Source organism: Ambystoma mexicanum, chromosome 5q (assembly GCF_040938575.1).
Source record: "Ambystoma mexicanum isolate Mex_15411 chromosome 5q, UKY_AmexF1_1, whole genome shotgun sequence".
In the NCBI taxonomy this organism is placed as follows: domain Eukaryota; kingdom Metazoa; phylum Chordata; class Amphibia; order Caudata; family Ambystomatidae; genus Ambystoma; species Ambystoma mexicanum.
Window position 1 is genome coordinate 83,473,018 of NC_090933.1, and position 14,958 is coordinate 83,487,975.

A 14,958-nucleotide genomic window follows, 5' to 3' on the forward strand; every position below is an offset into this window, starting at 1 on the left:
GGACCCATTTTTCATGGTGTGGAACCAATCTGCTGATGTTTTTTGCAGCATTGTTTACCGTTTTCCGCCAGCTCTCCTGCCATGAAAGAATTGCATTCGCGCGGCTTTGGCAAGGCACATAAGAAGGTTATACATACAGAAACTTGTGACGCATCCTTGAACTGCAGGCCGAAGTAATCCGTTTCCACGAGGTCCACATGGTACACGATCTGATCAAACAAGTCTTGGCCTTTGGCATTTTTCTGAAATATAAAGAGAACGAGAAAGGAGACGTGAGCCGGCAAAGCACTATTAAATGAATAGGCAGCAAGTGGATATGCTGACATTTCAGGGGATGATAATAGACTTTCATTTGGCTAACCCGCAGTGTAAATGAAAATAAATATATCACGTCATCTATCAAATCCCTCGGCCCACCTCGAGATCATCATCATAGGGTCTAAAATTAATTTAATCTATAAATGCTGAATGTTTCAATACCGTATGCAGTCCCTAAACACTTCTCAAGAATTGCACTGATTTGGGTTTTCTAACGCGCTGCATTGTGAGTGCCAGGAGTAAAATGATACGCAGAGGTGAGAAGGTGGCACAAGAAGGGAAGATGTGCGCAGCTATCGACCACTGCTAAACCAGAGCTCATGTATACGGAGGCCAGCTTTCCATGCTCCAAGTTTCGTTCTTGGAAGAAAATTGGGTGTTTGCTAAGTGTTTCTTGCAGTTCGACACAGGAAGTGAGCTCTGTTGGGGACCTGGCAGCAGAAAGAGTCAAGTTGGGGAGCATCTTCAAGCCAAAAGAAAGCAAGCACAGTCTGTCCTCGAATGAAGTCAATTGCCACTTTTAAAACTCTTGGGAAGCGCTCCATTCACAGGACACCCCTACCACCCTGTTGCGCCTTGAAACACTTGTGTATAGGCGCGTTACAAATGCCATATCATATCATATACCAAGCCAAGGTCAAGCAAAGAATGTGCCTTCTCGTGCACAACCTGGATTAACTTTTTTTTCAAAAGCCACTGCCATCGGTTCGGTTTAAGTTATACCAAGTTGATCGCGTTTTCATTATTTACTTTATTGATTCATATATTAAATTGGCATGTCTGTGTTTAATTACAGACTCTTTTCCAAGGGGACACGCACACAATTCATTACAATAATATTAGTGATTAAGGGAAAATAGCCGTACAAACACTATAAAAGAAATGTATTAACAGGGTCAAAAGTTATTAAGAGAAAAGCAATGATAAACTTTAAGAAGGATTGTGCATTGATGTTTCATTATAGAAACTACCTTTTTTGATCAGAAGGCACGATAACTTTAGCAAATATCAGTAAGGACGGCCAGAAGAATGCCTTATTCCTCTGCGCGGTTCAGAGGCTCACGTTTAGACAGTTCTACCTCTCTTTCTGGGAAGAAAACGCTCGCTTATATTCCTAGTTTGAAAAGGAAAAATTCCCGTAAATCAAACTGCACACGTGACGGGTTTGTCTGCAATGAGAGCTCAGGCGCCTGTTAGCACATTGGAAACATATGTAGATGCTGGCAAGTTCGGCCGAGATCAGCACGTCAACCATGTGTTTGCCCAGGTAGCTCATGGGTTAAGCATGCTCCTTACGAATGGGGTCAGCATGCACTGATAAAAGTCAAATCATCTCCAGGGCCTACCTGAGCCCTTCATCATTCGGAGGTCTGTACTCTGCGTACCATTCTGTTGAGTAACAACACCTGTTGTCACAGAACTTGGAGGCAGGGGAAATACCACACGAAGCAATGCAGAAGACCAAAACATAATGACATCATTCTTAATCCAAATGTGATTTAAGTACAGTAGATCTGTCAGAATTACTCCATATCAGAAGTGCCTCATCCCATACCTTTCCACTGCCTTAGTGCCTTTGGTATCTCCCCCAAGGGTGGATACTGGCTGAAGCCGCTAAGCGATGCACACTGGCACCCGCCAGATAGATTGTATAGCAGAGCCATTACCGCAACGTAACAATAAAGCTACGACTAAAAACGCAATTTCAATTTCCTTTTTTTTTAACTAATTTAAAACCTGGAACAAGACATATTTGAAATGTAGGTTACGGCACCTTAAAGAAAACCCTAGACTAGGATTGAATCTCAGAGAGCAATGTTCCTCTCTCAGCTAAATGCATACATCACTTAATATTTGGGATTCGACGGGTCACGCAACACCACATAAGATACAAAAGCAACTGAGAAAGACCAGCCTTTCATGGCCTTCTTTTGCACATACCCCACCAGACACATCAACGGCAGTAACCCTTATAGACTTAGGGAAAGGTCACTATCGTGGGATAATGACCTTTCCCCGTGTCCTTAACGAGGTGGCGCTGAGAGCTCAGAGTTGGGAACAGATCATCATCCGGAGTGAGAAGGACCACCTTCAAACTCAATGGGGTAGGAGAGCATGGGGATATGCAACTAAAGCACAAGCGCTTCACTGCGCGGAAAGGATCAGCACACGCAAGAAACTGGCGTGGTCATTTCATGATCATGGAGGTTGGAACCTTTACACATTTTGCTTTTTACTGCCGTCTACCTTTATATTTGGGGATCTGAACTTGGATATGCTCTTCTCGGTCTCTGCGCATCTGAAGGCAATGGTGTCTGTGCTGCTTGTCAGGCTGCTGCTCGAGTCTCAATATTTGGGATGAGGTCTATTCCAGAGATTCTAGACTGCATTCCGATTGGCTGAGAGGTGGTCTACACTAGAATCCTTGTGCAGTTGGGAGACATTTCTCCTCATAGCACGAGTCTCCCACACAAGCAGCATCAACCCATCTGCAATAACCAAATGGATCAATCGGCCCTAAACTGCAGATGCCTCGAAGCGCATAGAATAGCAGTACGGGGCGCTTACCTCGGCCAGAGGTGCACGACTATGCCGTAAATGGAAATGCAAAACCGAGCCAATAATGGGAATATGGCCCAGAATAGGTATTGTAACGTTCAATGGATTCATTATTAGGATGCATCAAAAAAAGAAGAACATAGTGGTCCTTTTTTTTAAACGCCAAAGCGCACACAATTTTGACTTCAAGCGCTGTATGTAGGTGGTTAAAGATTTTCAGAAACATCAATAGACATATGTGTGATGTTATGATAAGAATACATGAAAATAAAGTGTCAAGTGTCTGCAATTTAACACCACATCCTTAACTCTTCTGCGCCATTCAGTAAGTCTTGCATAGTACCATCCACAATAAATAACCTCTGCATATGAAGGTATGCCCACTTTAGCAAGAGAGGGGTGAGGGTCATGTACAGGGAATCTGCACCAGGACGTGGGCATTTTTTAGAGCGAAGCAAAATGTGGGTCCTGGCTGTGCAATCATAAAATGTCGAATTTTGGAAGCTCCTGTGAAAACTTGTGAACCGTTTAAGGCATGTTTCATAACAGTTTTAAACAATTTTAATTGTCAATCTTGCATTATAACAGGCAAATCCTGGTGAGGAACCTTTCCAATGGACACTTATCAAGGTAGACCTCAGCGCCCTATGATTTGTTGAAAGGATAATGATTGTCGCAAGAATTGCGCAACATCGGAGAAAATATGGTTCCTCCACTCCGTTTTTAAAAAGACATTGTAGAAGGTAGTTGCACTTTTCCATTCATGCGCCAATTTTGACAAAGAAATACCCCACTCAATTGGAATATAGTAAATATGGTTCTGTATTAGTTAGAACGGGTGCCCTTTATGATGACACGTGTTTCAACGGACTGCGCCGTCTTTCTCAAATCAGGGCCAATGGTATTGATTGCTAATTTGGAACGTAGCTTTTCAGCATAACAAAAAAGATTCACAGGTTAAATCCCAGCCTCTGCAGTTCAAAAAACGAGCTCCGTACAATTCTGTCCGCGTTCTTGTATTATAGTCTTATTGCACTTGCACGATCCGAATGTCACAAGAACTAATAGGATAGTTTTTTTTATACCAGTTCCCCTCCCCCTCTTGTCTTGTTGCACCTTGAAACACATTGTGTATAGGCGCATTACAAATACCCAATAAGTAAAATTGTTACCAACTAATAATTCTAAATGTGAGGTAATTGTGTGCTTTATTTACTATTAATATGGAATGTATTGATATAGTCTTAAAATATCCAGTCTTGGCGTTCCTCCATAAGGAGACAGCACTTATGGTGAATTGTAATATCCTAACTTAAGCGCAGGTGGTAACAAATAATCTAGCCTTGTGGGTGGGGGAAACAATCATTGCAGGGTATTTGCCCACTTCGATTAATGTCCACAAGGCAAATTACCAGGTTACTCACCGTAGTGACCACCTTACTCCTAGTCCATAGCCCCTTTTCTCCATACTTGTGGGACATCTCTCCGTCCTGTGGGACGGGACCGGAGCACTTTGTAAAAAGCATCAAAAATGCGTCCCTCCTCTCTTTCCTGTGTGGGGCCCGGCACGCAGCCGTAACCCTGCCCACCTTGGCTCCGCCCCCACATCGCCCATCAGTCCTTTTCTATCGCCAGGTCAAAGACCTATTAGCTATAACAGAGGAACCTTGTTAGAGGGGACGGCGGGCGGGCGTATGGAGGAAAGGGGACTTTGGACTAGGAGTAAGGTGGTCACTACGGTGAGTGACCTGGTAATACTCCTATGTCCCGTCCCCTTTCCTCCATACTTGTGGGAGATTCCCAAGCACTCCTTACAGGAACTACAGGTGGATGGAAATACCCCTTACTGAAACAGGTTCTTCAGCACAGCCTGACCAAACTGAGCGTCAGCTCTTGAGCTCATGTCGAGACAGTAATGCTTACAGAAAGCAGATGGGGAGGCCCAAGTAGCTGCCCTAGCGATGGACTCCCAGGTGACATATTTCTGAAAAGCAACCGCGGCTGCCTTGCCCCGCACCAGGTGTGCATGGATACCCTTAGGAGGTTTCAGCCCTTGGACGGTGAAAGACTCCGTGATGCAGGCGGCGATCCACCTAGAAATAGTTGCCTTAGACGCCGGCTTGCCCTGAGGGTTACCGAAGGTCACAAAAAGTTGAGAAGAACTCCTAAGCTCGGATGTCCTGTCCAGGTAGAACTTAAGAGCTCTTCGGACATTAAGACAGTGTAGAACCCTTTCAGCCTCTGAGGCAGGGTTCGGAAAAAAAAGACCGGAAGGGAGATCGACTGATTCAGATGGAATTCAGCCACCACCTTCGGTAGAAAAGCCGGGTTTGTCCGAAGGACTACCTTGTCCTTGTGAAAGACCAAGAAAGGATGCTACACCGATAATGCCTTGAGTTCACTCACTCTCCTTGCTGATGTAACGGCGACCAGAAAGGACACTTTCCAAGACAAGTACTTGAGGTCCACCGTAGCCATTGGTTCAAAGTGTTTATGGCACAGCGCCATCAGGACTACATTTAGGTCCCATGGCGGGTGCGGATTACGAACAGGAGGGTAGAGGCGTGTCAAGCCAGCAAAATACCTCTTCACCACTGGGTTAGTTGGAGAATAAGAACACAGGTCTGTAGAAAGGTAAGCGGAAACCGCTGAGAGATAAGTCCTGCATGACAGAACATGAACCCCTGACTCTGTTAGGGAGGACACGAAGGACAGCACCGTGTCAATCGTGGCCACCCTCGGATCCAACTTCTTCTCCAAACACCAATGACAGAACCTGAGCCATTTACTCTTGTATTGAGATCTGGTCGAGGGTTTCCTGGCTGCCTGGATAATGCGCATGTTATCCGCAGACAAACTCAGATGCTCTAAAGACTTGAACTCCGGCACCATGCCGCCAAGCTGAGCGATTGTGGCGAGGGGTGCCACATCTGTTGTTCCCCTTGATGAAGAAGATCGGGCGTTACTGGTAACCTGATCGGCGGATACACCGACAGGTGTTGAAGTTCTGAGAACCTAAACCTGGCCGGCCACCACAGGGCTATGAGTAGAAGGGAACAGTTTGCCCTGTTCTTCAACTTCCAAATTGCACGGTGAACTAGAGGCAGAGGCGGGAAGGCGTAAGCTCTCATGTTGTGCCATGGAATCTCGAGAGCATCCCCCAGAGAGGAGGCTCCCAGCCCCCGTCTAGAGGGATACTGAGGAAGCTTCTTGTTCACCGCCGTAGCGAAGAGGTCCACCTCCGGTGTGCCCCAACGCGAGAAAATCCATGAGAGGACCTCCGCCTTCAATTCCCATTTGTAGCTGACCACTGTCCGCCGGCTGAGGGCATCCGCTGTGACATTCAGCTGGCCCGGGATGCGCACTGCAAGCAGCTTGACACCATGAAGCACGGCCCACTCCAAAATCTGGATGGACAGGTCCACGAGGGGGGGAAGACTTCGTTCCCCCTTGCTTGTTTATGTAATACATTGACACTACATTGTCCGTTCTTATGCAGACCACCTTGTTGACAATGAGCGTTCTGAACGCCCTGAGCACCAGGAAGACCACCAGAAGCTCCAAATGATTTATGTGCAGGAGCTTGTCCTGAGGTGACCAGAGGTCCGAGACCTGAAGAAGATCTAATGTCGCACCCCACCCTAGAAGGCAGGAGTCCGTTGTGATCGTCACCATGGGGACCGGGTCCTGAAACCCAGCGCCCCCAGATTGCTGAGAGATGACCACCAATCCAGGTCCACTCTCATGGAATCCGGAATCATTATCCGCATGGAATCCGGATCCACTGCCTGACGCCATGAACTCCGAAGAGACATCTGGGTCCGTCTCATTTTGAGACGAGCAATAGGAAGAGCCAGTACACACGAGGCCATGAGACCCAGAAGCCTCTGGAACCACCAGGCCGACATGCTCTCCGACTGTGCAAACATCTGACAATTGGCTAACAGATCCGCCATTCTGTCCTCGGTCAGATACACTCTGTAGTCGATCGTGTTCCAACGAAAACCCAGGAAGATCGGGTCCTGTGAGACCATTATGGAGGATTTCTGCCAGTTCACCGACAGCCCAACATGGAACAGGAGCTGAAGGAGAGACTGGAGGTTGCCCGCTGCTGCCAGCGGACAAGAGCTGCGTAAGAGCCAGTCGTCCAAATAAGGATACACATGGATACCCTGGAGACGAAGATAGGCCGCAATCACCGACATCATCTTCGTGAACACACGCAGCGCCGAGCTGAGGCCAAAAGGAAGCACCCGAAACTGGAAGTGTTCCTCTCCCAAAGAGAAGCAGAGATATCTCCTGTGTGGATTCCAAATCAGGAAATGCATACACGCATCCTGAAGATCCACAACGCTGAGCCAATCGCCCATCTGTAAGGAGGAGCGTATCTGGCTGGGCGTGATCATCTTGAATTTCTCTTGGGGTAGGAAAAGATTGAACTGGGAAAGGTCTAGGATGGTGCGCAGGCCAGCCTGGTTGGGTTTGGGCACCGTAAACAGCCGGGAGTAGAAGCCCTCCACTCGCTCCCCAAGGGGAACGGGTTCAACAGCTCTGAGGTCCAGAAGTTTCTGAACTTTGGCCTTGACGGAGAGTGAGCCCGACAGCTGAAAAGGAGGGTTGAGGGATGGGGTAGGGGGTAAAGGTAAGCGGAAGCCCGCTCGAGCGACTGACGAGACCCATCTGTCTTCTGTGATGGTCTGTCACGCCTCCCAATGAGACGCAATGCGTCCTCCCACCGGGGTCTCGTGCGAGCACGGAAAACCCTCATTTGGCAGGTTTATCGGTGGTGGTGCCACCTGAACCTGATGAGGAGGCTGAGGAGCGGGATAAAAACCGCATGTGTCGTTGTCTACGGCGGTTATTCCCCACAGGAGTATCCACTCTGCGAGATTTGCAGTCGAGGAAGCCCCTAAAACCAGAGGAGGGTTGACTTTGCGACAATGGTCTCTGGGATTTGAAAGGAGCTTTGACCAGAACAGACAATGATTTAGCCATCTGAGTGCTATCCTTGGTCTTGGTGAGCTCTACATCAGTAGTAGAATGAAAAAGCTCCTTACCATCGAATGGAAGGTCCAACACCTTGTCTTGCACTTCCTTAGAAAATTTAGTGGCATGCAGCCACGCCGGCCGTGAGGTATCGACCCCAAACATCAGGCCCTGAGCCGAGGTGTCTACGTGATGAGCCGCAGCCTCCAGGAGATCCTGGGCCAAGACCCTGGCATCGGAAAGGCCTCCTTTGAAGTCTTCCAACTTCTCGACCTGGATGTGCTCCTCAAACTCCGACAGACCTTTCCACATCTGCATGTTAGCTCCCGCCAATATCAACTCAGCGTTGGCCTGCCTGAGCTGCAAGGCTGAGTTGGCAAAGATTTTCCTCCCTAGGGAGTCCAGGAGCTTGTCCTCCTTTCCTAAGACCTGAGTAGCCGTTGTGGAAGAGGATGCTGCAGGTCTGGATTGCAACATAGCCGCAGCCACCACTGTGGAGGAGGGAGGCGGACAAGACGACAGTGCCACCTCTTCCAAAGAATGCAGCCTGTACCTCACGTCAATCTTCTTATTGACAAAAAGTCCTGAGTGTGGCTTTTCCCAGACTCTTTGGACCTCGGCCAGAACGTCCTTCTGCAGGAACAGGCTGGTACACTCCAATGGAGACAGGGTGAACGCCCCAGAAAGCACGCCCTCCTGCAGAGCGGGTGCCTCGGGCACCAGAACATCTAAGAAACTCATGTCCAGTACCCGGTCATCAATGGCTCTGATAGAGGGAGGAAGGTCCTCGTTGTCCTGATCGCCTTGAGGGTCATCTGACAGGTCAGAATCCTGCTGAGCAGTGTCAGGCACTGCCTTGTCCACTGGGGACAATGCAGGCACAGGCGGAAGAGCCGGGGGAGGCACCACGGGCAAGGGAGGCGCCGGCAGAACCACCGGAGGAACGGGTGGAGCCAGAGGCGCAGGTGGACATATCTCCTTGAAAAGCCCTTTGAAATATTCCCTCATGGGGTTGGTGCGCATAAGCGCTTGAAATGTACCGAAGAAGGCGTCCTCATGAGATTGCTTCGGAACCTGAGGAGGCCTCTCATGAGGTGGACAAATCCAGGGATGTAACGGGGAAGGGTGCCACACCGGCCCCTCCACCGACGTATCCACATAAATCAAAGGAGCCGCCCCTGCGGGCAACGGAACATTGTGCGGAAGAGGCATCCGGCCGTTCCAATCATAAACCGGCCGGTAAGGATGCGCACAAGGGACCTTAGGTTCACCCAAGGGACCGAGCCCTACACCAGAGGCCGATGGCGTAGTTGTAGGGGTAGCACCTAAAACGGCCACCGTGGTCGTGGCGGGAACGGGCGCCATTTTGTCCTCATCTGAGGGGAACTGCGGCATGTGAGGTAGTGAGGCAGGGGTCCCCGTCGATGGATCAGGGGTCTCAATCTTAGCCTTAACATAAGGAACCTCGTCCGAGCCGGTACTATGAGGCCTGGAATGTTTTTGTGACATACCAACCGCCAACTGAGCCTTCGAAGGAAGGACCTCGGCACTGCCGGTAAAAGAAGAACTTTGCTTCTTTGCCCCCTCAACAGATCTGGTATCACCACAAGAGCGGGAACGGTGAGCAACCGCTTTCACGGACAAAGCCTTGTCTGGCCTCTCAGAACTGTTGGTAGCTTTAGCCTCTGAATGAGGGACCTCGGACCCAGGCCCGGTAAAAGCCTTATCTGCACGGGCCTCGAACATCCGCTCGGTAACAACCAGCCCAGCCAAGGCCTTGGTGCGCACCCCGGTCTTGCTTTTGAGGGAAGCCGACAGAGGCCTCAGAGCGAGCTCCGGTACCCCACTATTCAGTAGAACTGGGTCTACAAACAGCCCCCACAGGAGGGGCCTCGGAGCGTACTCTGGTGTTCACAGGCCCCTTACGGAGACCCTCGGAGAAAACTCTGGTAGAATTATTAGGCCCAACGGGCACCTCAGGGCGAACCCCGGTGACAGAGCGATCAACGCCCCTCCCGGACCGAGATGAACCCCGAAAGGTATCCCCCGGCCGGGGTGCTCTGAAAAGTAAAGAACTTAGCGGGCGTTTCTTCTTCTCGTCGATGAACGCCTGAAAATGTGAAGGAGGAGTTTGTCGGAACACCTCCTCCCACCGCTCCAACCGACGTTGAAGTGCCCGGACCGAAAGGGAGTCACAGTAAAAACAGGAGTCCCAACGGTGTTCCGGACCCAAACACTCTAAACAAAGAGGATGGGGATCCGCCCTCACGAAGCGACGGTGACACGATGAACAATCTGGAAAGTCTAATTTGAAAGACCTAGACAGACTAGTAAACGAACGCTAGCGAGAGCCAGAGAGGAAAAAAGGGAAGAAAATCTTCCGAGGATGCAAGTACGTCCAGCCCCGATCGAGCGGAGAAAAGGACTGGAGGGCAATGCGCGGGATGGAGCCAAGGTGGGCGGGGTTACGGCTGTGTGCCGGGCCCCGCGCAGGAAAGAGAGGATGGACACATTTTTGAAAAAAATGTGGATGCTTTTTACAAAGTGCTCCAGTCCATCCCACAGGACGGAGAGATGTCCCACAATTATGGAGGAAAGGGGATGGGACGTAGGAGTAAGCCTTAAATCATCCCAGTTGATGGCGATCACTTCACTTGTCAATAACCCTATTAGCACCCGGTCATCAACGTATTAGCTTTTACCCAGGTGGAGAGCACTAGGCGGTGTGTCCCTGCGCACATCCTATCCTGTCCACTCCCACTCATCACAGCCACTGAAGAGTAGGAGGGAGAATGTATAGGGCAGGCTTTTGTAGTGTCCAGCCTCAGGAATGGCAGACAGGATGCAGGATCCATGCAGGAGTACAGGTACAAAAGCAGATAAAGCTTTTATTCAATGTAGAAGTACTTTATTCATGTTTCAGGGTATAGGTTATAAGAAGATCGAGAGCATAGGTAATAGCAACCTCCTCTCAGTTGCGTCTCCCATCCTGAATGACTGTCATGAGGGAACCCAGGGTTCCACCACTTGCCAACATTCCATGGCTTGCATTGCATGTGGCACTGCAAGCCCCACCCTACAGCTGTGTACTGAAGCACAGTCTCTAGGAGACAGACAAAACAGGACAGAGCATCCATACGACACAACGAACAGGAGTTGTCTGGTGTGTGCAGATTTCTATTTGGAGAATTAGATAACCAAGATTCCTTGGATTGTTTCTTCTTTTTGGGAGGTGGCCAAAATCCTTTTATGTTTTAACCAAGCAGTCTTGTGCTACACTCAAGGAAGTACTGAATACGTGTTTCATTTTATTATTACAGCTTCCTCAAGAAAGAAAGGATCAGACTTTAGTTTGGCATCTCCATAAGGCTTGGATATAGTGTCATGATGTATGTATGTCGATGATATATTGGTCCAACATTTGTTTCCATCAGCATTTAAAAAGACTGATGTCTTCAGCCAAATGCCACATGAAAGAATAATAATCCGCTCCCCAGAGCCATACTGCAGGAGGCACCCAGCGAGCGCGAAGCGCACACTATCCCCATATAACACAACCAGCAGCAATGCGCTTAAATATACCAGTGAAACTGAAATCCTTGCATTTATATCTGCTATCTACTTTAGGGTTGCACCCAAAAAGGTGTTTCAATTACCTGCAAAACCTAATAAATGTGCTTTACAAACCATTGAGACGGCTTACAACTAGATATTCTCTTGAAATAAGACTTTGAACATATTTGGGGATTAACATCTTGGATACTGGAGACTGTAAAAACATTCTGAAAAGTATAGATCACAGAGCAAAAATGGGGACTCAAATGATCTTGTCACTTGACAGCAGACACTGCACACATTCGTGGGCAACCCTTAACAGAATGCATAATGCTCAAGCAACACAAACCTTAAAAGATTATTGCACATACAATCCAGAGGCCAGGAATCGAGAAATAAACATGAACAGCTATGAGAAACAAAAATCATTTCCCATGGATGAGCCTCATAACCAATCAACTGGCTTGCAAATACCTCCCTTCAACTCTCTTTGGCGTTAAATCTTCTGATTAAAGAGGAATTTGAAAAAGGAACTGCCCTGCTGGTGCTATAGGTAACAAATGTGAACACATTTCAAACAGCGAGGCTTGGACCTGCCACGATCACTAGTAAAGGTTTTACTAAACAGAGGGATGACCAGGCAGTATATCTCAAATTAGTGTCGAAATTCCTCGTTGACACCAATTGAAAAAACAAGATTAAAAGAAATTAACATTCAAGTTTCGGCAAAGCTATACAGTACATGAAATCTCGATTTTGATGGATAAAATGTCTTTGGGCATAGCGCACTCGAAAAAAATGAAACTGTGAATCATATATTTTCTATTGGTCCAGTGTCATAAAGGTGTCTAAGGAGAACATCTTTCTTCTTTTATAAATCTGAAAATATCCAATACAGGTCTTCTACAAGAAATCTAAAATGTATCAGGCTTGCTACCTTTTTTTAAAAAGAAGAAATTTAATTGAATGTCATTGGGCCTCATTACAAGTTTTTTTTAAACACTTTATTAATTTTATTACAACAACCAACACAAACCAAACTTACAGTGTTCATAACAATATTAATTCACCTCGTCCGCTGTATTCCCCCCTTTCCCGCCCACCCCTCAAGCCTGCTCTCCTTCCTGTGCCGTTTCTTCATCATGTGATAGGATATCTGTATCGGTTGCTCCCGATGGGTCCTGGTCTTTAACCTCGTCATTTGCGGCCCCAAATAATTCTCTAATTAATCATTTCCAAGCCATAAAGGTTCCTGCTCCCCCCCCCAACATTACTCGCCTCTTGCCACACTGTTGTTTCCGTATCTGTCCATTTTTGTAAATCCTTCCAGCACGTTTTAATTCATGGTCTGTGACATGCTTTCCATCTCATTGCAATTTTCCTCTTCGCTAGTACATACACCAGGTCTTTCAATTTGCTCACATGCTTCAGCTTATGTGGTCTAGGGAACCCTCCCAGTAAGAAAGCCCATGCTGTATCTATCTCTACTTTGATCCCTTTTCCCCCATCCTGTGTGCCACTTCACCCCAAATGCGTTCTATTTCTGGGCATGACCAAAACATGTGTACCATTCCAGCGTTCTCTTCATTACATTTGGGGCATGCTTGTCGTCTTGAGTTCTTAAATTTAGCTATCCTTTGTGGCGTCATATATGCCATGTGGGTGATATATAACTGTATCTGCTGTAGGCTGGCATTCCTCGACACTTTTTTGTGATACAGTTGAACACGCTCCCACATCCCATCACTCATTGGGCTCCCCACTTCTTCTTCCCAATCTTGTCTTAGTTGTACCACTTCCCTGCCCACCTTAGTCATCATGAGCTCATATAGCCTTGATATTTCGTGGGCCCCCTCTGCTATGTCATATATTGTGTCTATGGTGGTTTCAGGTTCACTCGATAATTTTTCTTCTGACCACGTCTCTTTGATCCACTACACCACCCTGTGATACATAATATACTGTCCTACCTGTACCCCTGTTTCTTCCACCAACCCCTCGAAATCCCTTATATTCCCTTCTTGCCATATGTCTCCCAAAGTCGCTATCCCCACAGGGTCCCAATGCCTCCTAATCATTAACCTTAGTTGTGTTTCTTTTCCCGCCAGAGCTACTAATGGCGCCTGCTGGGAGCATGGATAGGGGTCCTCCATCAGTTTACAAGCTCTTCGCCTTATCTCCCACCCAAATACCATCATCCTCGGGCGCCCCTCCATGTTTACCTTGGGTAACCACATCATCTACTTAAGGAAGAATGGGGCACAATCTTGTTGTAACAACCAGGTCTCCGTGGTCGGCTCCTCAGAAAGCCATTTAGCTACGTACTGGAGTTGACTTGCTATGTAATAGATCTCATAATTTGGAAGTTTTATGCCCCATGATTCCCCTTTGATGATTATGCCTATTGTGTCATATTGCTGCCTCAAATATATCGCTAGAGGCTCCAAGGACAGGATGTACAACATGGGGGACCACGGGCATCCCTGTCTGGTGCCTTTACCAAGCTGCCACCTCTCTGATATAACTGATCCTGTCTTCACTCTGGCCAGCGGTTCACTACATAGCAGTTTGGCCCATCTCAGATACCCCGGCCCTATTCCATAATTTGTTAGTGCAGCAATCAGCCATGGCCATTTGACTGAGTCAAAGGCCTTTATTGCGTCCAGAGACACAACTGCCATTTCATTCGTCTCTTCATTTGCATATTCAATGACTCGATGGAGTCGCCTAAGGTTGTTGGATATGTTCCTATTAGGGACATAACCAGTTTTATAGGGGTGTATCAATGTAGTAATGACTCTCTTCATTCTGTTTGCCAAGACCGCCATCAGTATCTTGCTGTCCTGGTTCAGCATCGACAGGGGTCTATAAGATACACACTCACTGCCAGGCTTATTGGGTTTGGGGAGCGGTATGATAATCGCTTCTCTCAGGGATTCTGGTAACTTCCCGACTTCGTACGCTTCGTTAAGCATTTCCAAGAGTGGTAGGAGCACCTCATTTTTATACATCTTATAAAATTCATTGGGGAGTCCGTCAAAACCTCCAGAGCTTTGCACGTGGGTAGCTGACTCACCACTTCTTCCAATTCCTCTAGGGTAATTGGTGCATCTAGCGCCTCTCGTGCTGCAGCACTAATCTGCGGCAATCCTATGTCCTCTAATATTTTGCTTATTTCATTAATGTCACATTCCTCCACGTCTTCATATAGGGCATGATAATATTTTGCAAATTCTTGATTCACTTCCTCCTGAGTATCTGCTATGCTTCCATTTTCTTTTACTATCATCCTGATTACTGGTCTGTGGGTCTCGCTTTTCTATAATCATGCCAGAACTCTCACTGGTTTATCACCCCCTGCATGCTGTCTCTCTATATATTTTTTATAGTTTAGATTGCACAGTCTTTCCCAATATCCCGCACATTTCTGTTGTAACTGAAGTATCACTTCATTATCACATTCGGTGCTACCTCCCCCTTTCACTGCCTTTTCCAGCTCCTTTTCTGCTTCTTGTAGATCCGCTACGATCCCTCTTTGTA

General features: G+C 47.6%; 1 protein-coding gene across 1 annotated transcript in view; it reads right to left on the bottom strand.

Annotated features, from left to right (window-relative positions):
- Positions 1-14,958, bottom strand: part of EPB41L4B (erythrocyte membrane protein band 4.1 like 4B) — a 950,447-nt gene that overhangs the window by 584,133 nt on the left and 351,356 nt on the right. The window contains exon 2 of the mRNA XM_069620555.1: positions 138-242. Coding sequence (XP_069476656.1) covers positions 138-242 — 105 coding nt within the window. The remainder of the gene's footprint in view (positions 1-137; positions 243-14,958) is intronic.